This window comes from Catharus ustulatus, chromosome 21, assembly GCF_009819885.2.
Source record: "Catharus ustulatus isolate bCatUst1 chromosome 21, bCatUst1.pri.v2, whole genome shotgun sequence".
NCBI classification, from domain to species: domain Eukaryota; kingdom Metazoa; phylum Chordata; class Aves; order Passeriformes; family Turdidae; genus Catharus; species Catharus ustulatus.
Genome location: NC_046241.1, coordinates 7817527 through 7840427, shown reverse-complemented (window position 1 = coordinate 7840427; position 22901 = coordinate 7817527). Strand labels below are relative to the sequence as shown.

At 45.9% G+C, this 22901-nt stretch overlaps 1 protein-coding gene across 1 annotated transcript in view; it reads left to right on the top strand.

Moving 5' to 3' along the window:
• Nucleotides 1-1311: 1311 nt before the first annotated feature.
• BRD3 (bromodomain containing 3) overlaps nt 1312-22901 on the top strand; it is a 35505-nt gene continuing 13915 nt past the window's right edge. Inside the window, exons 1-5 of the mRNA XM_033077724.2 lie at nt 1312-1407; nt 16701-17017; nt 17614-17751; nt 18694-18841; nt 20156-20370. Of these exons, the coding sequence (XP_032933615.1) occupies nt 16817-17017; nt 17614-17751; nt 18694-18841; nt 20156-20370 (702 nt within the window). The 5' untranslated portion in view covers nt 1312-1407; nt 16701-16816. The remainder of the gene's footprint in view (nt 1408-16700; nt 17018-17613; nt 17752-18693; nt 18842-20155; nt 20371-22901) is intronic.

Here is a 22901-nt window from a genome sequence, read left to right as displayed (position 1 = left end):
GAAGTTGAGTGCCAAAAAGCCCTTTTTGGGGGGAGTTTGGCTAAGGCACGTTCACAATTTTGGTTCCATCCTGAGGCAGCTGCAAGCATGGCTAAATGTAATTCTCTTAAGCCTGTACAATCTTTCTGATTATATCATACCTCTGGAGAAATTTCAGTCCCACTGGTGGTGTATTTCTAAAGCTAATCTTCTGGAAATAAGGTCTTTTAGTAAAACTGCCTTCACCTTATGGTTACAATAAACTGACTTATTAATTGGCATCAGCATGTGGCTGTCTGAACCCGCAGCATGGCAGCCTCTGCTGGCACACGTGTCCACAGAGAAATCCCTCACTCTGCCTTATTCCATACTGGCACTCAAATGTTCCCCTCATTTATTTTCCAATAGTTCTATTCTATTTTTTTTTCTACAGCAATTCAATCATACTTTGGCTTATAACATCTTTTTTGTTGTTTTAACTTCTGTTTGCAGTTGTGGATTTGCTTTAGGACATGGGCTGTGTGTGGGTCTGTTACTTGGAAGTGTTTTTAACAGCGCTGATGTTTGTTGATGCTTTTATGGTGGCGTGCTGGTAAAATTCACATTGTTTTCATTGTATACATTAGATTAATTTCTGTTGTTTTCAGCAGTTGACAGTGTTATGAAATGCGCCAACCAGCGCAAACTACATCGGGCTGTGGATTTTCTTGATGGATTTTTTTTTTTGGCGGCTCGCTACTCCAGCGTGTATCGGCGGCGGGCTATTTTTATTGCAGCTCGTATTAGTTGTTGCGTAATAAACGCGAGAGCGCATTACCCAATGCAAACCGCGATTAAAAAAAAAAAAAAGAAACCAAACCAAACACACCGACACACACCAAAAAAAGGGGGCGAGAGCAGTTGTGATTCGCAGCACGCGTGGGTCCCACGCGCGGTTCCAGCCGCACTTTCCAGGCTCCGCTCGTACCGCGGGAGGCGCGACGCGGGCGGACGGGGGAAGCCGGGATTTTCCCCGGCCATGTCTGCCCGGGGGACACCCGCCCGCCGCCACCTCCGCCGGGTTCCGTGCGGCCGCTCCCCCTCGGAGAGCCCCGCCGGGCGCTGCCCCCGCGGGGGCCGTGGCGTTGTGCGGCCCCGCCGCCCGCTGACCGGGGCATCACCCCTGCCGTTCACCGGCCCCTGCCCGCCGCTCCGGGGAGGGCGCGGGGGGCCGGGGGGGCCGCGCTGCCTTCTGGGATTTGTAGTCCGGGCTGCGGCCGCCGCCTCGGGCCCGGCGCGGCTCGGGACTACGGTGCCCACATGGCCTTGCGGGCCGGCGCATGAGCGCTCGGGCGCTGTAGCGCATCTATTATACTGCCTTGCCGAGGATAAAAAGAAGAGCAACTGGAGGGACTGTAAGGCAAACGTTGCTGGAGCTGCCGGGGCAAAGTAATCTATTTAATCTTTCCCTTTATTTGTTAGATGCTTGGGTGTGCATTGCTAGCACTGGGCCATGGTTTCTGGAGGGAGGGGGGCCGGGGAAGAAGGGGGAGGAAAGCAAAACCCACTTGGGGAAAGGCCAATGCTGATATTTTTTTTTTAAATTTTTTTTTTTCCCTCCTCTCTTCTTCTGCTCCTTCTTGTTACGAGAGCCCCGCGTCGCTCCCCGCGGCCCCGCAGCCTTTGTGCGCCGCCACAATCGTAACAAAGCGCGGCGGGGCTGGCTGCAGCCTGGCCATTGATTTCCTCCCGGCCCCGCCGCTCCTGCCCACCCTTTTCTTCTTCTTCTTCTTCTGCCGCTTCTTCTCCATCTTCTGCTCCCCCTCCCCTTCTCGCCGAGCGCCCGAAGAGCCCCGGCCGGGCGCAGCCGCGGCCCCGCGCCCCAGCGCAGGACGGGCTTTGCTCGCTTTCTTTCTCTTCTCTTTTCTTTTTTTTTTTTTTTTTTTTTTTTGGTTTTTTTTTTGTTATTCCCCCTCTCTCTCTCTCGCTCGCTTTCCCTCGCTCGCTCTCTCTGCCCGCCATCTTTTGAAGGGGAAAATTAGGGGCGAGGAGAAGGAGGGCTCTTGAAAACAAGGAAAAAAAGAGCGGCGGGGAGGGGGGGGCGGGAGAAAAAAAAAACCAAAAAAAACTTAAAAAATATCTGGGAGGATGGGAGGGGGGTTAGGCAGCCTCCAGCCCGGCTGCTGGCGGTTCAAGCCCCGTTTGTGGCGGAGCAGAGCCTGGGCCAGCCCCAGCCCTGGGCCAGCGCCGCCCGCTCCGGCCATTTCCCCTTCCCCGGCCGGCCCGGCAGCTCCGGGCTGCGAGCTGCGCCTTTTCCCCGCTCTCCGTGTCCGCATGCATTTATTTGTGTGTATATGTTGTGTGTGTGTGTGTACCCAGCTGCTCCGCTCGCGTAAATATCCGGTGTTTACCAAACTTTTGCAAATAAAAGGCTTCGCTGCCTAAACTCGATACGCTTTCTAGGTGTGAGAAGAAAAGATCGCAGATTTATATATAGAAGTGTCACGCTATAAATAATGCTGCCGATAATAAAAATGTAAATCTTCAAAACTCAGCCGTCCTTCTCCTGCGTTTATACTTGTCGTTTGGGTTTGGCACCTCCCTGGGCTGGGGATATAGAGCATTATTTGTAGCCTGCTTGGTTTCACTTTCAGACAAAGCTGTAGTGTTCGGGTCGCGGCTCTGGGTGCGTCTTTTCGGTGTTCATTCACAACGTGTTTTCCTCCACAATTCACTTTTGACAACGTGGAGAATGTATTCTGTCAGGTTCGGGAGAGATGTTCTGGGACAGTTCCTTTCTGTTGGTTTCTTCGGGAGCCAAAAACTGCTAAAATAAACTTGTTTGGATGAGCAACATTTCAAACTTTTATATGTAGGTTTTGGGGTTGGTTTTTTTTTATTTTTTATTTATTTATTTTTTTTACATCTTAAGTTCCTGACACTAGTAAATAATAACAGGTTAGGAGCTGACATAATTAGCAAAGCACACCTGCTGTTCCTTGCTGGGAATAGAGAAGCACGTTTTTAATATGCTTGTTAATATTTTTTTAACGTGTACAGTGTGAGTGTGCTGGTGGGGGTGTGTGTCTACATGAAACTGAAGTTTAGTTTTAAAGCTGAAACTGTTGTCTTTAATTCACACAGTGCTAAGCCAAGGTATTAGAGGGGACTTGGTGACTACCATATGTGCTGCAGGATCTGGGTGACAAGTGCAGAATAAATATGCATCGATCAAAACAAACAAGAAGTCCCCAAAGCGGTTTGGTTGCTTTACAAGCAGAAAAAACCATGATCTGTATTGCTTACAACTCCCTCAGTGCTTGAGTGTTCTGTGAGTGCAGGTCCTGCCTCCTGATCTGCAGGTCACAGCCCTGGCAGACTGCTGGGTGTCTCATTTTTTTAGCATAGAAGTTTGGGGAGTTTTTAATAATACCCTGAGAGGCTCCTGCTGAAACAGAGTAACTCCAGACCTCAAAGGCTTCCTTTTTGGAAAGAAGAAATGTTAAGATTGTGTATTTCTTTCACTCATGCTTATTTCGTGTTTTGAGACAATGTTTAATAAAAGGCTTGGGCAGGGGTTAAGAGTCTTGTAAAATGTTCAATTGCAATATTGTCTTTTCAGTGCTGAGACAGTAGCTACTGCAGTAAAAAGCTTTTTACTTGTAGTGACCTATGCATGCAAAGTTTAAATTAAGAATGCACGTGCAAGGTGAAGTGTCTGAGGGTTGTTTTCAAAACTGATTCTGGAGTGTTAGTTCTGTTATCTTCAAATAAAAACTAGGCTTCTGGAAATAAAATTGTTGTCAAAGTGCTTACAAAAACTTTAGTTCTTGTCATTTAAAAAGTATTTAGAGGAAAAGCATGTTGTAGTCTGAGTTCCAGCTCAGTAAGCGTGCTGGGCAGCCTTGCCCTTGCTCTGTCTGTCTTTAAAGAAGGCTGATTTTGTTATTAGTCAGTGTCTGCAAATGCAAGTGTTTTGTGGGCTCTGTAGCTGCTCCTGTCTTTGCACTGCTGTGTACAGTGACTTAAATCACAGTTCTTAATAACCTTACAGAAGGCCTCTTTGCTGAGTTAAGAACTGGGTCTTTAAAACTCATCTCCAACGGGGATTTTTGGTACCCCCAAGGCTCAGTGGCAGTTCAGGGGTCCTGCCTGACCTCACTGTGAGGCTGAAGGCAGTGCACACCCTGGGCTGGGGCTTCCCAGAGCTTTCCCAGGCACCTGGTGCACGTTCTGAGTGATGCTGTTTAATGTTTACCATTCCCCTTGGAGGGGAGGCACTTGTGCAGCGGGGTGTGGGTTTGCAGCCAAGCCCTGCTGCACTCCTAGAATCTCACTCCTCCTCCCAGGAGTAATCTGGGAGCTGGATCGCTCTTGTTGACAGCACAAACAACTTGGGAGTCAAATCCCTCTCCTCGGCAGCAGCTGAGTGATGTACTGAGGTCTCATATTTCAAAGGCTTAATTACTTTTACAAAATATATTACTCTGTCTGCTTTGGTAAGCTATCAGGTGCTTTCAGCACAGGCAGAACTGCACTTTGCTAAATAAATGAACAAAGAATGTTTTGCATCTCAGTGTTGTTGATTGTTTCTCTTTAATCCTGGTTGGCCCCTTCTTTGCTAATTTGCAAAATTCATTAATCCTCAGTGGGTTTCCCAATCATTACCATGAGCCATATGTTTTGTTTTGTTGTACGTGGTGTTGGGTTTTTTTTGGGGTTTTGTTTTATTTCAATTTGTACATTATTCTTTAGTAATAGCCCAAAACCTGACTGTAAGCAGTGCAGTTTTGGGAGTTGGGAGGGAGCCATGGTGTGCTGTGCTGCTCAGTGAGCTGTCAGGACGTTTTGGAAGGGTTGTGCATCTCCAGCTTTTCATTCCACAGCATCTTACTGCGACATCAGGGTTGTTTTGTCAATCATTAGTGCTTGTTGGAAGTGAAAAACTCTCTGTGGCACACTAACTCTTAAATCCACTTGTTGCTAAAGCCAGTGTTGGAAGATGTAAATTCTTCTGGAGAGCAGTGCAGAAATTCTCTAATGTGCTGTGTTTTCTGGTGGTCCTTTTCCCTTCTTCTTGATAAGATACTGACTGGAGAAACTACTCACCTCTATTTTGGGTACCTTATGCACTTTGCCAGGTTTTGGTCTCTTTTCAGCAGATGTTGTCACATTTGGAAGTGTTTCAGCAGCATGGGTAACCTGGTCAGAGGAGATTTTTCTTCTTTTCTGGGAGTGGGGCTTTCTCCTCTCCACCAGCATTGCAACAGGTGGAGCAAAGACAATTTGAGGTGAAATTTCTCTGCTTGAGGGACCAATCTGGAAAAAATTTCCCTGTCTGCACTGATCCCATTTATTGTCAAACTTTGAGATTTAGACATGGGTGTGATTGACACCAGTCTGCTTTGGGAATGATCCTGTTTGCTCCTGCCTTTCCTTTAAAAAGAGAGAAGCAGAGGCAGGAAAGGATTGCTCTTCCACTCTTGGAGAACTTTCCTGACACAGGCTGAGGTGTTCTTCACATGACTGACTGTCCTGTGGTTACCAAACCCTACTTGTATTGAAGAAAATGCACATTTCTCCTTCTGGTGCTTTGTCTTTTCAACTGCTCAGCTCATCCTTGTGTAACATCACAGAGGGTGCCTGGTTGGGGATCTCTCTCAAAACCCATTGATATGGCCATGCTGAGATAAATCTGTTTTAGAAAATTGCCCTGGTGCTGGTTTGGCTGTAAGTAAGTGTAGAGTTTGCAGTCCAGAGGTTTTTGCTGGAAGGGGCTGTAGGATGGAGCTGCCTGTTTGCTTACCAAGGGTGATTTAGGAACTGTTGTGCTGTGAGCTGTAGTGAAAGTGATAAACTGAGCACACGTGTGTCTGAGTTCAGTGCAGAATGCTGTTCCTTCCTGGAAAGCACTGCTTTTTACTGTTCCTTCCTGGAAAGCACTGCTTTTTGCAGCTTTTGTGTTGCTGCTACAGTCCTGCTCAGGGTCTGTGAAATGAAGTGCAGCTCCTCAATGAAGAGAGAGGGAATGTTCCTCTGAGTTTTGCCTGGACTGCATGCTTGCCTGAGTGGGAGTATTATAGATCATCCAGTGTGCTGAGAGTGTTTTCCTTTCCTGGGCAGAACAAGCCACGTGGGAATCAATTGGGATGCTTGTGTCCACGCTGTCATGGTCATATTTCCTTGGACTTGAGCTTCATCCATATGCAGGAGCTCAGAGCAGCTTAGGGCTGGTGTGCCCTAAGCCCTGGGTGCTGTCAGCAGGGGCTGTGCTGCAGAGGCTGTGCAGGAGCTGTCCTCCTGTCCATCTGCCCCCAGCTCTGTTCCCTGGGGGCTGAGGCAGTGAGGAGCATCTTCCCCCTTCTCCTGAATCACCAACATCTGCTCCCTGCACAAGGAGAGGACCTTAAGATCCAAATTTTTCCTTTTCTCACCAGGATTTAATTCAAGCGCACAAACTCAGAAACTGCTTTGATGCTCTCTAAGGGAGATGCTCTCTAAACTCTAAGGGAGCTTAACTACCCCAGCTTGTTCACACCTCAGCTGACCTGGAACTTCCTTGCATAGCTGAGCAAGTTTATGGATCTACCCAACCTTGGCAAAATCACTTTTCATCGGAAGTAGTAGAGCCCAGAGAGCCTTTTGTGCTTGTGTGGCTGTGTTTGCTTTAAGTTAACACACAGAGTTATTCCGGGACAATGTGCTTGTGCAAACACAGGGCACTTCAATTGCTTTGAGAACAGATAAAGCCAAGCTGGTGGGAGTGTGCACAGGGGATGAGTGGTGGTCTTAAATGGGAGGGTGACTGGTGTAACAAGTGGCTGCTCTGCCTGCAGAGCTGCAGCAATTCCCTTGGTTGCTGTGCCTCAGCTAACAAGCAGTATATTTATGTAATTTATGTATTTATGTATATTTATGTCCTGGTAATTCAATCCCTTTCATTTCATCCCTCATCCCCTTAAACTGACTTGATTGTCACGTATTGATTTTAGGTGGACTTTGCATGGGAAGGGTGCAGTGCTGTAGTTGTAAACCCAGAGTGTGATTTAAACCAGTGGCAGCTCATCCATTTTTACTGCTATTATTACATCCATTTTTTATCTGCTCTTCTTTGAAATAGTAACTTTAATCATGAAATACATAAAAACAAATTTAAAAGTTAAGTAGGAGAAAGTGTTGGAGCATAAGAAGTGTTCAAGGGAGGTTGTTGATGAAGATAGTTTCTCTGATGAATCACTTTGGTTCTGCTCTGTACAGTGAAATGCCTCAAACAAGTTAACAGATGGATCTGAGTCTGTTTATTAGAAGTCTGTCGATGTTTGCATGGAGCTGCCCCTAAGGAGAACATCTGTAGCACTTGTAAATCATATTAATAATGCTGATATATGGCCATGCAGAACTGGTGGTGTAAGGGAGAACTGCAGTGAAGGTTCTCAGCTCCACAGAGCAGGAAACAACCCTTTAAATAGGTAATAGAGAGGAATTAAGTGCTATTTGCAAAGGCTCTTTATTTTATACTTTGCTCAGAGTATTTTATGTACTTAGCTTCATAAAGAGGAGGTGATCTTCCTGTTTCTGTAGCCTCTTAAACTCAGCTGGAAGTGGAATTTGACTGTATCTAACCCCCTCTCCCTAACAGGTGTCACTAAGGACCTTTTGGGTGTTGTGGTTTATCTTTTAGAAACGTTTTTAAAGAGTGCTGCAGTGTGGGTAAAGGGACAAAGCAGATGGCACTTTTAGCTCTGTACTTCCTTCCAATGACAAGGAGTGTTGTACTGAGTCAAGAAGTTGTTTCCAGAAACCCCAGTGATGATATTTGAACACCCTGTAAATACAGATTCCTTTGTGCTCTTGCTGCTTTTTTTCCCATTTCTTTAAAATTTAGTGCAACCATAACACTGAGAAGGAGTTAATCTATAAATGTGTGGGGAAAGGCTAAGGTCTTTAATTGCAGATGGCAGTGGAAATATTGATATTCCCATTTCCAATAGGGGATAACCAGGCTGCAGCTTGGGGTGTCAGAGCTGGCAGCAGGCTGGCTTGCAGTGGGAGTTTTTGTAATTCTGGGCAGGTACAGCAGATGCTTGGAGATGCTCTGCCCAGCAGGGAGGTAGTTGAGCTCTTGTGGCTTTTTCTTTCTGTTTTTTTAGACTTTTCTTCAAAAAGCTTTCTGTCCAATAATCTCTCCTTCTGGAAATCAAAGTGCAGAAAAAGAAACAATCACGACAAAACCTGTTGTGGAAAGGCTCTGTGTCATTTATTCACTGTGTGCTGAATCAAATGGAGTGAGTTTGAGGCTTTTCCTTATGCTCCAAAAGTACACAGAGCACCATATGCTGATTAAAGAGAGGAAGGGCTGACTTTTCCAGGACTCAGATATTTGACTTTAGAAAGCAGAAAATGAGGGTGTAGATGTACAATTAGGAGTTCTGGACCTGTGTGGGTGTTGCCACGTTCTGCTTTACTGGCTGTACCTAAATGCTGCTGCTGTGCATGCATTGGCTGAAACTTGGGACAGGGTCAGAGTGTGTGGAGGGTTTTTTTTCTTATTGCAATCAGTTTGACTGTGTTTTAATAATTTAGCTGAAATGCAGTGTGCTGACCAGAAATGCTGTTTGCTGGAGTCTCAGGGTGAATGGTCAGCAGTGTCACTGTCCAAGTTGTGCTTTGGAAGGAATAGGGAAAGGGATGGAATTTGAAAGGAATGGGAAACCAGGAGGCAGAGCCTTGAAGGAGATGGGTTATGGTGCTTTAGCCTGCAGTTCAGAAAAGTGGTCTGGGTGTGATCCAGCATTTAACAGCAGCCTGTGGTCAATCACAATTCAAGCTGCATGAAGCAGTGAGCTTTCACTTCTTTCACTTTCAGTGAGGTTTCACTTCTGTTTCCTCACTCTCCTCATCCCTCCTTTCTTTTCCTGACTTTCTCTGTTTTGCTTTCTCCCAAGGGTGTAGCTTAGCTGCCTGTTTCCTCTTGCAGTTTATCTGCTCAGTAGTGTTTATATCTGTTTCTATCCACCAGTTTTGTTTCCTGAAGGAATACAAGAAGCAGCAGCCCCAGGCTGACTTCTGCTGAAGCCACTGAGTATCAGATTAAGATTATTCAGCATTATCATCCAGTTCTGGAATGATGAACAACCTCAGCCTGCTGCTTCTCACTGGGGTGGTGTGTCCAGGATGGACCTGTTGCTTCTGCACTTTTAGCTGGGTGGTTTCTTCTTAGCAGCTCTCAACAAGTGAGATTTTTGTCTTTTGCTCCATGTGCTGTGGCAGCTCCATTTTCTGATGACTGGGCAAGCAGGAATTCAGAGATTCCCTGCTACTGAGATGTGCTACAAGGAAGTTCAGGCTGAAGGGAGCATCAGGTTGTCACACAGTTTGTCTCCCACTTTCAGAGCAGTTGGGGATGCTGACATAAAGGATGCTTAGAGAGGGTCACTGTGGCTCAAACCCAGGCAAGGAAATGGATTTGTAGTTCTGGTTGTTCTTGAAGTTATGGATTTGAATGCAAAACCAGAGGTGAGCAGAAGTGGAGGAGTAGATTCTGTCCCTCTGAAGCTTAAAATGATAGTATTTCCAGAAACAGAGAGGTGGAATAACAAAGAAAGCATCCAGCAGACAGCATTTGTGCCAGTTCTGAATTTGCAGGATTGGCCAGCCTGCAGAAATTGTGACTGAATCTGTGGAGTCTTTTGCTGTGCCCATCAGCAAGCCTTGAATTTGGGGTCACCAAAATTTTTCCACTTCTTGGCCAACTTTCTTGTAAACATGGAGATACCTCTTCTTGATGAGGTTGCAGTTTCTGTGCTGTTTTAGGATCTCCTTGCCCTGGTGCAGGGTGATTTCTCTTGCTGGATCCCATTCTGCTGCAGGGAGAGGATGCTTCTCCAAGGCTGGGGGGCACTGTAACTGAGACAGCAGCAGCACACACGCATCTGGTCAGTCTGAGAATTCTCCAGCCCCAGACATGCAGCACTGACCCTCCCTTGTGATTTTACCTCTCTCTAACAGCTGGAAAAGGAATTCACTCAGGTAGAGAAACCACAACCTGTGCAGAGCTTGAGTTTGTTCCTGCCTGTGTTTAAATCTTCCTTAGGAAGAGGTTTATCTTGATTGACCAATTAGCTGTATCTTGCAGGTGGTAGGTGTGTAAAACCCTCTGTGGTGAGGTGCTGAGCCACAGAGACCTTGCAACTCAGTGAGAGGGGAGAGCTGCTGAGCACGTTGCAGGATCAGGCTTGAAGTGATTCCTGAATGCCAGAGGTTGGGCTGCTGGCTGTGTTGTGGTTTGCACTGTATACTTCCACCTTCCTGCCTCCCTGAGCTCTCCTGGCATGCTGAGAGCATGGAGGGTATGTGGCCATGTGCCAGCACCTTCCAGTGCTCCCTTTTTCCCTGATGTCCCAAGCTGCAGGGCTGCTGCTGCACTGGGGCTTTTGGGGGCTGCAGCCACTCCTGTAAGTGCTAGGAGTTGCCAAACAAGTGTGCAGTGCACTGGGTAAGAGAGAAAATCTGCTCTCAGCAGGATGTTTTCCCTGTAAATTTTGGCTCTCTGGTTTCTCCCTGGCTTTGCCCCTGTTAGGTGTTGTGGGTTCAGCCCAGTGGGTCACACAAGGTAATTCCATTGCACCTCCACCTTTCCCCTCTGGGCAAAAATGGCACGAGCAGAGTCTGCCCAGACATGTGGTTATCCCAAACACTTCACTTCCTATGCCAAATCTCCCTTATGTAAAAGCCAAACAGCTTTGGTTTTCTTTTTTTTTTTCCATTGCCATAGAGGTGTAATTTGTGTATCTTGTGAGAGGCACAACCAGCAGCATTTTCCTGTTAAGCACCTCCCCATTCCCATCCTGCTGATTTGGATGTGCAGGCCACCAGCTGCTCCAAGTACTCTGGAACCTGTTCACAGATCTCATTTATTACAGCTAAGCATTTGTTAACTTTTTCATGATAGGCCACCCAGATCATTTGCTGAAGTTCCTCCTGGCTAATTGTGAGTGCAGTTCAGCTTATCTAAGTCCAGACTTACTGCAGTCAGGTTTCAAAGCTGGCTGAGCTCCTTCAGTCAGGAATCCAGCACAGAGTAAGCTCTGTAACCACTCATTTTTCCTTCCTCCTGTAGCCTTTTTAACAAAACTCTCTAACTCAGGAGCTTGCACAAAACCAGCATAGGCTGAGTTGAAATTTGCCTCGGTGTTTTCAGGGGACCACAAAAATCAGGGCAGGAAGAAATGTCCAGAGGTCATTCTGTCCTCCCCAGTGCAAAGAAAGGTCAACCATGCCTAATTCATTACTGACATTGGTCTCTTAAAACTGTTCTCAAAACCAAATTCAAAGCTGTGAAAATGAACTTGGGTTAGTGTTAACCATCACCCCCTGCACTTGAAACTGCAGCCTTTAGAACAGTTGAGCCCCATTGATTTGTGTGACATGCAGCTAAATTCTTGCTCAGACCTGATCAGAAGGTGCTTCCTGTGGCATTAATGACTTGGGGGAGAGAAATACTCTGGCCTCAAATTATCAGAAAGTCCATCACTTTATTTGTGGTGCCTAGCAGTGTTTATAAGTCTCCAGTGCTTTTATTAAAGTGACTTTTGGGTATCCCTGGGTTTGAAGGCATCTCGTTAGAGATTTTACAACAGCATGGTTTAAAGGGAGCACTGAGTAGGCATCAAAAAAAAAAAACCTTTGAAATGACCAGTTACTCCTGGCTGATTCCTACCTACTGGTTAGGAACCCACTGAGGAAACACCTGCTCTTATAATAGCCAAGGAGAGACCAAGGGTGGGAAAGCCATCTGCATAATCTGATGAGCATTAAACCAACCAAGTCAAAAGCCAAGGAACTGACTTAATCTGCTGTGATCTTTTCCCCTCCCTCATGCAGAGGTGAGCTCAGGACACAGTTGCATTTCCCAGTCTCAGGATGTTATTAGGGCGGTGCTCAAAATAATATGCATGAAAAGCAAATCTGTGATGTGTGGAATTAATGATTTGGGAGACAGCAAGGATGGCTGGATGGACTTTCAGAGTGCCATAGGGGCACTACAAGCCAAATTCCCAGCTCCTGCAGGGAAGCCAAGTGTAAATCCCAGTGTCTTGAGGGGGTGGCATGTTGTGTGAAGTGTGTCTGTCTGCCAGGGCAGGGTTGGCTGATAAAGCAACTCGTCTGTCCTCAAGTCTTGCTCTCAAATTGCACATCCCTTGAGTCTGAAGGCACCATCCCTGCTGACATGGTACTGAAAGCTGTCTGAAGTTCAGTTCCTGGCTGGGGCTGGGAAGGGAAGGAAAAAGAGGCATCCACAAATTTAGTTTCCTTCTCAGGAGTGCTGGTGTAGCCCTTACTTTGTACAGCCACAGAGTGAAATGGGTACAACCCTCATTAATAACCTTACCTGACTTTGTTGTGAGGTTTAGTAGGGCTAAATGAAAGTCTGGACAAGATGACCAAGGCTGGGCTGCTTCTCTGATGTGGGCAGTGGCACATGGTGGCACATCTGACCAAACTTCCACTTATTGGGGAAAAAAAACTGAGAATCTGCTTTGGAGGCTGCAGGGAAGCAATGCTTGGAGGACACTGTTCTGACTGGCAAATTTTGGGTCTGGCTACTGGCAGGGGGGCTCTGCACAAGTCACCCCAGTGTGGTGTAAAGTGTGAGTTGTGAGCAGCAGCCCTTTGAGGAAGGAGCAAGGTCATTGTGTGTGCAGAGTGTGAAGTGCCAAGGGACCTTGGTCTGTGCCCAGCCTCCCTGTGCTACTGTAATGTAAATAAAAATGTCCAGATAACAACGAGGTCAAGGAACATCTCTCAAACTTGATAATTTTCCCTGATGGGAAAATTTATGTGGCTGCTCCTGGCTGGGCTGGAATTGTGCCAGATTTTGATCAGTGTCCAAGTAACCACACAGAAATCCTATACCAAGGGAGGGAATAAAATCCCAAGGAGTTGTTGGAGTGCCAGGCTGACATGAAGCTTGCTGTAAGTCTGCAATCCAAACAAAGCACATCAGGTCCTGCACAGGAGCAAAGCCTCTCTTAAATGTTGGGCAGAGCCCTGGGCTGGAGCAGCAGGAGAGCTGGCACACTGCACCCTTCATGGGACTTCAGAGCTGCTTTAAAATAACCCCCACCACTGCAGATAGCAAAGTGTTATCCTGCCAGTGCAGGCAATTATTTATGTTTTTATTATTTATGTTATTATTTATTTTTATGGTATTTATTTATTTTTATTATTTATGTTATTTATTATTTATGTTTTCTCCGTGCCCTACTGACTGACCCTGTGTGAGAGACTCAATGGAAGAAAGGGTTTTTTTTAAAAGAAAAAAATCCATCCAACCTAACTGGGGTTTTTGTTGCCTGGTTTGCCACAGTGAGGTTGCCACTTAAACTCCAGGACTCAAAACCTTCTCTCTTTGAGGCTTTGGGTTTTGCTTTTAGTTACTATCTCAGACTGAATAAGAAAGAATGTTCACTCTTTGTGTATGACAGCACTTTAGGGTGTATTTTAAACTTGCAATATCAAAACTACTTGTGCAGACAGAGAAATCAGAAACAGCTCCTGCTACTTGAACATTATAGGTCTGAGGAACAGGATCAGTAGTGATTTAAAAATTAAAATTTAGAGAAGTTATTACTGCAGGGCTAAAAGAAGCCTCACCTTAGCCCCTCACTGGAAGGTGCACATGATGTCTGGTTTTGGCTCCATGTCCTGGGTCACTGTCCTTAATAGCTAAAATATTTATTGATACCAGTGCAGTTTCAGTAGGTGCTGCAGTGCTTAGACAAGAGCTGTGTAGTTCAATTCTACCTGTAGTTATGGGACTATTTGTAGAAGCTTGGTTATTTTTTGTCTGTGGGTCTATTAAAGTGTCCTCTTGCATGATTTGTCTGGTAATTTGGGATGTCAGATGGTCAGGGCTCTCATTCCCTCACTTAATAAATCATGTTTTACATGGAGGAGATTTCTCAGGCATTAATTCATCTTTAATTCAAAGTCATTGCCTTTTGGATGCTTTTAAATCTTCCAGATTCCTCGTAGTCCTACTTTTTATATTCTCAAAAATTACTCAATTTTGAGTCTTAAGGAATGCTGTAGAAGCAAATTCTTAATTTTAAATATTACAAAGTGATCCAGTATCAAAGCAGCTTCCCCAGCAAGTGGTGAGGAAGCTGCTGGACCAAGTTAAAGGTGCAGTGAGGCACAGGCACATTAAAGCTTTATTTATGGCAGGACAGGACTTCAGAGCTGCCAGACAGTCCAGGCAGCTATTTCTGTCTTCTGCAGGGTCCAGCACTTCAGTGCCAGTGCTGCTGGGAGGTTTGGAGCCACTTTTGGGTGTAAAAACCAATGTGTTAGAGCAGGGAGCTGACCAAGTTGGCTGTCATGGTTCTGCCCCTCCTTGTTTTGGTGATGTTCTTAATTAAAATAATTTCTGAGTTGTGTCACTGATGACTGTTGCATCCTTTTATGTGGACTGCACAAGCTTTATTTAAGCTTGAGGATGAAAATGGCCCTGTGGAGAGGCAGTGCCTGTCCCAGGGAGTTTTCTCAGAAAGGAGCTCCCACTATCTCCATGGCACAGATGAGGAGCTGTGGGGTGAAGATACTGAAAGCCTTGGCCAAGCTCAGGGAGAAAAAGTCTGAGAGAAGTAGGAGCGATGGATCTGTGGTTTGTTGAATTACAGTTGTGGGATTTAATACAAATTAATTAAAAATCCGTATCAAATTGGAGTTTTGAGGTAGGACATCAGGAAATTCAACTGAAAAGAGAATTCAGCCTCAGGTTATTTAAAGGGAAGACTGAAGTTACACTGCATGGTTTGGAACTTGTGACCCAAATGCTCTCTAGCAGTAGGAATTGCTCTCTGTGGGTGTTTTATTTCCCTTCAATCCTTGCACTGGATTCAGTTTGTTAATCAAGAGGACAGCAAACAAAATGCTTCAGTGGTGGTCACCAGGGGCCTGCAGCCAGTGTTGCATTCTCTGGGATGATGGATGTTGCTCAGAAACCTGAATCCATGCAGGGAGCTCCCCAGAAGGAGACTGAGTGAAACTTCCTAATTATCTTTTTTTTGTTGTTTTTAATTCTTTGTCTATTTACCCCCCTCGATCTGAAGATTGAATTTTGCAATATTTCTGCTGCTGCTTTGACTTGATAGAACACCAGGAGAAAATGCTTCCCCAGGTTGTTCCAAATCTGAAATCCCAAGTGACATTCTGGTTATGAAATATCTTGTCCAGGGTGTGCCAGGGGCTGCTTGGTGATCACCCTACCTGAGACACCAGTCCTTGTGGAACTCAGCTGGGCTCCTGAGTTATCAAAAAACAGAGCTGGATTCTGGAGCTACACAAGAGAGTCCTTCTGGCATTTTTCCTTGAAATATGGTGGGTGTTGTGAACAAATGGTGGCAGCATCAGACCTGGGCTTATCTGTTTTCTGCACAAATAATCACATGTATTCACACAGGGGTTTGGTTTAGGTTTTTGCAGTTCCCTCCCTCTCTGCTGCAGATCTGTTTGTTTGTACACAGCTATTTTGGTCAGTTTTCCCCAAGTTAGGTATGTGTTTACTTTTTGCCTTCATCTAATCAGCAGCTCACAGGGTAAGTTGATGTTCTATATTTAGTCCAGATATTCAGTAGAGATGATTAGGGCTGTATCAAAGCAGAGGTTTTTGGGTTTTTCCCAGGATGTCTTCCTGCTTTTTCCTTCTTGTGTTGCTGCAGCTTCTGTCCCTGCTCATGTTTTTCTGTTCAAGAAGTATGTGTCAGAGTATTTGTACTGCTTTCTAAACATATTTGAAATGATTTGCCTCTAGAAAGTGATTGTGGTCTGTTTGCCATGAGAAGAGTAGCTGCAGTCCTGATGTGAGCTGAAACACCCAATGTTTATGGAAGATGACATAGCAAAGCTGTTTACCATATGCTACACAAGGCACAGTGATACTGGGCTATTTTTACCTCTGCAGTTTGCAGAGGGAAAACCAGAATACAATAATGCAATTTATGTAGTCTCCTCTATTTCAAATAGACAGCAAGAGAGAACATGACAGCACTGTCTGGGCCAGGCCATGGGATATCAGTGTAACACCAGTTCTTGTTTGAGCCTGGATCTCTAAACTTTGGTACAAAACTGGGGTCAAAACCAGTCAGGTGCATGCAGTAAGAGGCATAATAAGAGATTTATGAGATTCAGAGTGCAGATCACTTCACGTTGGGCTGTTTGTGGTGACACCTTTCACTCCCAGCAGTTCACAGCATTTCCCTCTGCCCCTTCTTTCCTTTCCCTGGATTGAGGTTCTTTGGCAGCTGTTGTCTGGGATTTCAGACTGCCCATTGCACCAGAGCAGAGCCCTGTGAGCTGACTGTGTGCCAGGCAGCATGGGTCTGGAGACAATGCAGTTCAGTTTACATGGGGCTGGAAGCTGTGGATCCAGCAGCTTGGATCAGGGCATTCCTGGGAGCCTGCACTACATCTTAGCTCTATTCCCTGACAGCATTCTTGGGTTGCCCCAAGTGTTTTCTTGACATGAAGATACTCTGAGCCAGCTAAAGCAAGAACTTAGTCCCATGAAGCTTTTGAATTTGGGAATTGCTTTTCCACTGTCTCTTGGGTCTTGAACTGTGCCCATCTCCAAGACAAACTGTGTTCCAGGAGCAGTCAGTGGGGTAAAGAACCTGAGTTTAAATATTGTCAACCTGCCCGCTTCAAAAACCTGTATTTACACCTGTCCCTCTCCCCAGTCTGCTCTAGGTTGTATGGTTGCACCCTGGCAATGGGATGTCAGTCCCATTCAGGGAGCATAAAGGAAGAGAGAACATCTCCCCGCAGTGACAGCGAGTGAGAGCCCAGCAGGAAGATGTCGACGGTCACGTCAGCAATCCAGGCTCCTCAGGGCCCTGTCAACCCTCCACCTCCAGAGGTGACCAACCCCAACAAACCTGGCAGAAAAACCAACCAACTGCAATATATGCAAAATGTGGTGGTGAAGACCTTGTGGAAGCATCAGTTTGCTTGGCCTTTCTACCAGCCTGTGGATGCAATTAAACTGAATTTGCCGGTGTGTATCTGTATTCTCAGCCTGGGAAGCTTTGTGTTGGTCAGATCAGTTTTTGGGATTGCTTAGAGTGCAAATCTCAGTGCCTTGGGATGGTGTTGGGCTCAGACAGTGGGTTCATGTGCAGCAAGAGAGGTTTTGGTGCTCTGATCCAGAACAAGGAAATGACAGTGCAGAGCCCTGCAGCATCCCCAGGCTAATCACAGCCTCTGCTGCTGCTGCTCCAGACCAGCCCAGGGAGAAACTGGGTTAACAGGTGGGAACCTTTTAAAGGCCAAAATGCTCTTAAAATTACAGATTGAAACTCTGAGCACAGCTTTAGCCAGCCCTGATAAACTTCTGTAAGCACCTTTTTAAAAGAGGGGCAGAAATACTGATCCCCAGACTTGTGTGTTTTTGAGTCAGGTTCATAATAATGATAAGACTAAAAAGATACAAATTAGAAAATAAATGAATGTATATTTACATTTATAATTTCCACAAAATTTGGGGAGCAGGGGTGTTTTTTAGAAGGGGGGATGAGGAGAAAGCAGGGGTTAGAGGGAGATGTGAACAAAACTGAATCAGGAGCTGTAACATCTTCCCTGCTTTTCCAACAGGATTATCACAAAATAATAAAGAACCCCATGGACATGGGCACCATCAAGAAGCGCCTGGAGCACAACTATTACTGGAGTGCCAGTGAATGTATGCAGGATTTCAACACCATGTTTACAAACTGTTACATTTATAACAAGGTAAAATAAAAACCAAAAAAACCTTTAGAAAACACCCACCTGCCCCTGTTACTGTGCAGGTTTTGAGCAGGGCCGGCTCTGGGCCCTCCATGCAAAGATTTGAAATGCCACTAATTGCAACCACGTTACTTAAAATGCACAAAGCTGTCTTTGTGCTGCCTCTTTCTTCCCCCAGAGCAGTTACAATGGCAAATATGCCTTTTAATTATAGGTAGATTTCTGTTCTGGGGTTATGCAGTAAGTTTTTACTCCTTTTATTTTCAGTTAGGAGTTTTCTGGGATGAGCTGCACTTAGTGCAGTGCTCTGCAGGGGTTTTGAGGTGCTTTAATGCTGTGTTAGACTGTCTGGCACTAAATAGTACCTGTTAGCAGCAGAAAGAAGTTCAAGAATCATAACTCTGTTCTTAGACTCTGTCTCCATAAATATGTTCATACTTACACACATTTAGATTACTGCTTATTATTATTATTATTTTGGGTTTGGCTCGTTTGCTGTTTTGTTAGGTTGTTAAAATTCTTTGTGTTCTGTTTTCTCCAGTCATTTGTCATCATAGACCCAGACTGGAGAACAGCAGAAATAAACAAATTAATTAGTTTGAGCCACAGAATGTGTGTTTAGCCTCTTCCCTTGGACCTGCTGGCAAGCAGGGGAGGACAGCTCATCCGTTCCAGTTTGCTGCTTCCACACTGCTGCACAGGATACTGGTTTATCAGGCTCCTACTGAAGTCCTGGTAATTCTCTGGCTGCAGCACACTTAGGGGCTGTAATTATTGCATGCTAGAGGAGAGTAGAAGAGCAGGAGAGTGACAAGCAAGGAGGGAGAAGAGCTAATCTGTTTATGTGAATACCATAATTTATGTGAAGGGCATCAGTGTTTTCTAAGCCTGATCTTCACAGATATGTCAATGATACAACAAAGGCTCATATTCTTCCTTGTGCAGCCCACAGATGACATTGTCCTCATGGCCCAAGCCCTGGAGAAGATATTTCTGCAGAAGGTTGCCCAGATGCCCCAGGAGGAGGTGGAATTGCTGCCCCCAGTTCCTAAAGGCAAAGGTCGCAAACCCTCAGCGGGCAGCCAGAGCACAGGTACAGATCCAGCCAGGGACAGGGGATTTTGGGACTGTCCCCAAGGCCTGAGGGAGAATGTGGTCTCACAGTTAGAGCAGGAATGTGTGAGATGTCTGGGTGATGCTCACTCAGGGTCGCAGGGCTCTGTGTGACCCTGCATTTGTCACACCCATCCTGCCCTCTGGGACTTGTCCCTCCAGGCAGCACTGCAGCGAGGGAGGGCAGTGCTGCTGCTTCTCTATGCAAAGAGGAAACCAAGGCATGAAAAAACAAGGTAGTCAGGAATACCAGTCTGCTGCCAGTGCCAGACCATGGCATGCAAGCCTTTGCAGATTTTGGTTTATACAGCTCACCCTGGGTTCTAGCAGAAATCTGACACAGCAGAGACTTGGACTCAAATTTTGCTCGTTCCCTAAACCGTGTATACTTTTCTTTTACACGACATCATAAAATTAAGGGGTTTATTATGCCATTGCTAAAGACTGTTTAGATCATTGCATATCAGTGGAAACTAAGTTTAGTTCAGCTTACCTAGAATTGATTTTTAAATGGATTTAGTTAAAATGTCCAAGCATGGTAAAACAGTTCATAAAGGACCTTGTGTGGGCTGAGTTAAATAATTGCAGTTTGTTGGGTTTTTTTTCCTTCTAAACAAGGTCTAATTGTTGCTCTGGGAAAATCAATTGTTCCTCTGTTTTCCCACATTTCAGGTGCTAAATGGAGCTATAACTCTATCCAAGCTCAGAGAAATTAATGATGATGTATCTTTTCAACATCCTTTGATAAATCATGGAAGGAAGATTGCTGCTTTGGTTATTAGCTAGTAGGTTTATCCCCCTTAATGTTACACCAGGCAGGTTCGTAACAGTGCAGGTGTAGCATCAGAGATATTGAGGCCATCAAGAGGCTTAAAATATATCATAAAATATGGAGCTGGGAGGGATCACTGAGCCTGTTGGAGAACAACTCCAAGAGTCCCACCCTGTGCGTTGGGGCAGATCTGCAGTGTTTTGGATGCCCAGGTGGTTTAGGACAGTGGTTGTTGCCATTTGCATGGTTTGAACCCCTCCCACTGTTCCATCTCCTCTCTAGCTGAGCTCAGTGCAGCTCTGGCAGCATCCAAGGGGTGAAGGCTGTCCCAGAGCAACCATGAGAAAAGCTGGAATTATTTTGCTGATACAAGGACTTAGATCAATTCCTCACTTCTGTCACACCCTGGGGATGTAACAACACCGTGTGACAAACCACACTCTCCCTGCCATCCCTTCACCAAAACCCCAATTCCCTCCCAGTGCTCCCCACCTCTAACCACCTTTCCCTCTGCTTTGAAAGGAGCTCAGCAAGCCGTGGCCGTGTCTTCCGTGTCCCCGCCGGCCCCGTTCCAGAGCGTCCCTCCAGCCGTGTCTCAGACTCCTGTCATCGCTGCCACCCCCGTGCCAACCATCACCGCCAATGTCCCCCCTGTCGCCGCCCCCGCCGCCGCCGCCCCGCCGCCTCCTGCCGCTCCGATCATGCCCGTGGTGCCTCCCACGCCCCCGGTTGTCAAGGTAAATCCTGCCAGCTCTGCCTGCTGGGCACTGGGATGCTGCTCTCAGCCTTGGAGAGGGTTGGGAACAGCCCAGCCCAGGTGGTGTCACCTGTGTGTGTGTTCCAGCCTGTCCTGTCACAGCCTTCCCTGTGCTGCTGCTGCTGGGTTCTCAGAGTTCTCCCCCGTTTTACACCAAATTTTACACCAAATAACTCAAAGCATTTCTTCTCTCTGACTGAGCTCCTGATTCTGCTGGGGCTGTTCTTTAAGGTTTTCAGGCTCAAAACATCTCTTCCCTCTGTAACTGAGTTTCTGGTTTTACTGGGGCTCTTCCTTAAGGGTTTGTCGGCTCAAAACATCTCTTCCCTCTCTGAACTGAGCTCCTGATTCTACTGGGGCTGTTCTTTAAGGTTTGCAGGTCCAAGTATCTCTTCCCTCTCTGACTGAGCTCCTGATTCTACTGGGGGTGTTCCTTTAAGGTTTGCAGCTCCAAAACATCTCTTCCCTCTGTAATTGAGCTCCTGATTTTACTGGGTCTCTTCCTTAAGATTTGCAGGCTCCAAGCAACCCCTCCCTTTCTGACTGAGCTCTACTGGGGGTGTTCTTTAAGGTTTGCAGGCTCAAAACATGCCTTCCCTCTCTGAACTGAGCTCCTCGTTCTACTAGGGGTGTTCTTTAAGGTTTGCAGCTCCAAAACATCTCTTCCCTCTGTAATTGAGCTCCTGGTTTTGCTGGGACTATTCTTTAAGGTTTGCAGGCTTCAAGCATCCCTTCCCTCTCTGACTGAGCTCTACTGGGGCTGTTCTTTAAGGTTTGTAGGCTCAAAAGATGCCTTCCCTCTGTAACTGAGTTTCTGGTTTTACTGGGGGTGTTCTTTAAGGTTTGCAGCTCCAAAGCATCTCTTCCCTCTGTAACTGAGTTTCTGGTTTTGCTGGGGCTCTTCCTTAAGATTTGCAGGCTCCAGGCATCCCCTCCCTTTCTGACTGAGCTCTACTGGGGGTGTTCTTTAAGGTTTCCAGGCTCAAAACATGCCTTCCCTCTCTGAACTGAGCTCCTGATTCTACTGGGGGTGTTCTTTAAGGTTTCCAGGCTCAAAACATCTCTTCCCTCTGTAATTGAGCTCCTGTTTTTACTGGGGCTGTTCTTTAAGGTTTGCAGCTCCAAAGCATCTCTTCCCTCTGTAACCGAGTTTCTGGTTTTGCTGGGGCTCTTCCTTTAGGGTTTGTAGGCTCAAAACATCTCTTCCATCTGTAAATTGAGTTCCTGGTTTTACTGGGGCTGTTCTTTAAGGTTTGCAGATCCAAACATCCCTTCCCTCTCTGACTTAACTCTACTGGGGCTGTTCTTTAAGGTTTGCAGCTCCAAAACATCTCTCTGTAACTGATCTCCTGATTTTACTGGAGCTCTTCCTTTAATGTTTGCAACTCCAAAACATCTCTTCCCTCTGTAACTGAGCTCCTGATTTTACTGGGCTGCTCCTTTAAGGTTTGCAGGCTCCAGCATTAGGAATGTTCCTCTCTGCTTTCAACCAGTTCAAGACAAGCCTGTCACTCCAGTTGGAGGAGACTGATGTTGCCTGCAGGTTTTGGGTGCATTAGTTCTGTCTTCCTTACTGAGTAATCTTTTGGGAGTTGTCACTGGTGTTTTGCTATTTATTATGGTAATTTATGGGTAAATGAAGACATTACCTAAATAATTGAAATTTTCATAGCAGGCTGTGTGTTGCTTTAAAAATGATGAAAGCCTAGCTCAGAGAAAGCTGGGGGTCTTTTTATCTCAACTGTGGAATTAACTGCAACAGTTTTGGTTGTGAGGTTGCTTGAACCAGCAGAGGCACAGAATTGTTTTGCTTTTTAACTCAATAGTTTGGGAATTGCTAGAGAAATTGTAAGTCAGATCTTGCAGCTTAAGCTCTCCTCCTCCTCCTCTCTCATATTTCAGTTTCTGTCCAAATAACTTGCTTGTGAGAATCGATTTCATTTGAAAACTCAAGGATGAACCCAGAAGTGAGTTTGCCAAATACACACTGCAAAATTAATTCTGCTCGGGATTTACTTAAGATTTCCCTGAGATTTCTCTAAGGAACTTTTTCCTCCCTATCTCCCTCTCCAGAGAAATAAATCCTTCATAGGAGCACGAGAGAGCTGACTGGACAGCCACAGCTTGAATTTATGTGAGAGGGTTTGTTTGCTTAAAGCAAAATCTACCTCCTAAATCCAGGGGAGTGAGGGCTCGTGGGCCTTTGGTGATTAATATGCTTTGGTTCAGAACTTAGAGCCTGATGCTGCCACTGGGGACTCAGACATGTGGGTACTGCCACTTGCTCAGCCCTGATGCATCAGCTGAGCTGCACTAATTGACTGGGCACCAACATGAGGTAAGAGTCCTGGCTTCCCTCTCAGGGAAATATCACATTTTGCAGCATGGCTGGGCATGGGTTGGAGCTGTTACTGTGGCTCAGGTGAGCAGGGTTGTAGGGTGTGCTGGAGCCTCTAGTCCCAAATCCCATTTATCCCAGTGAAATAACTGTTTTTTTCTGACAGAACTAAG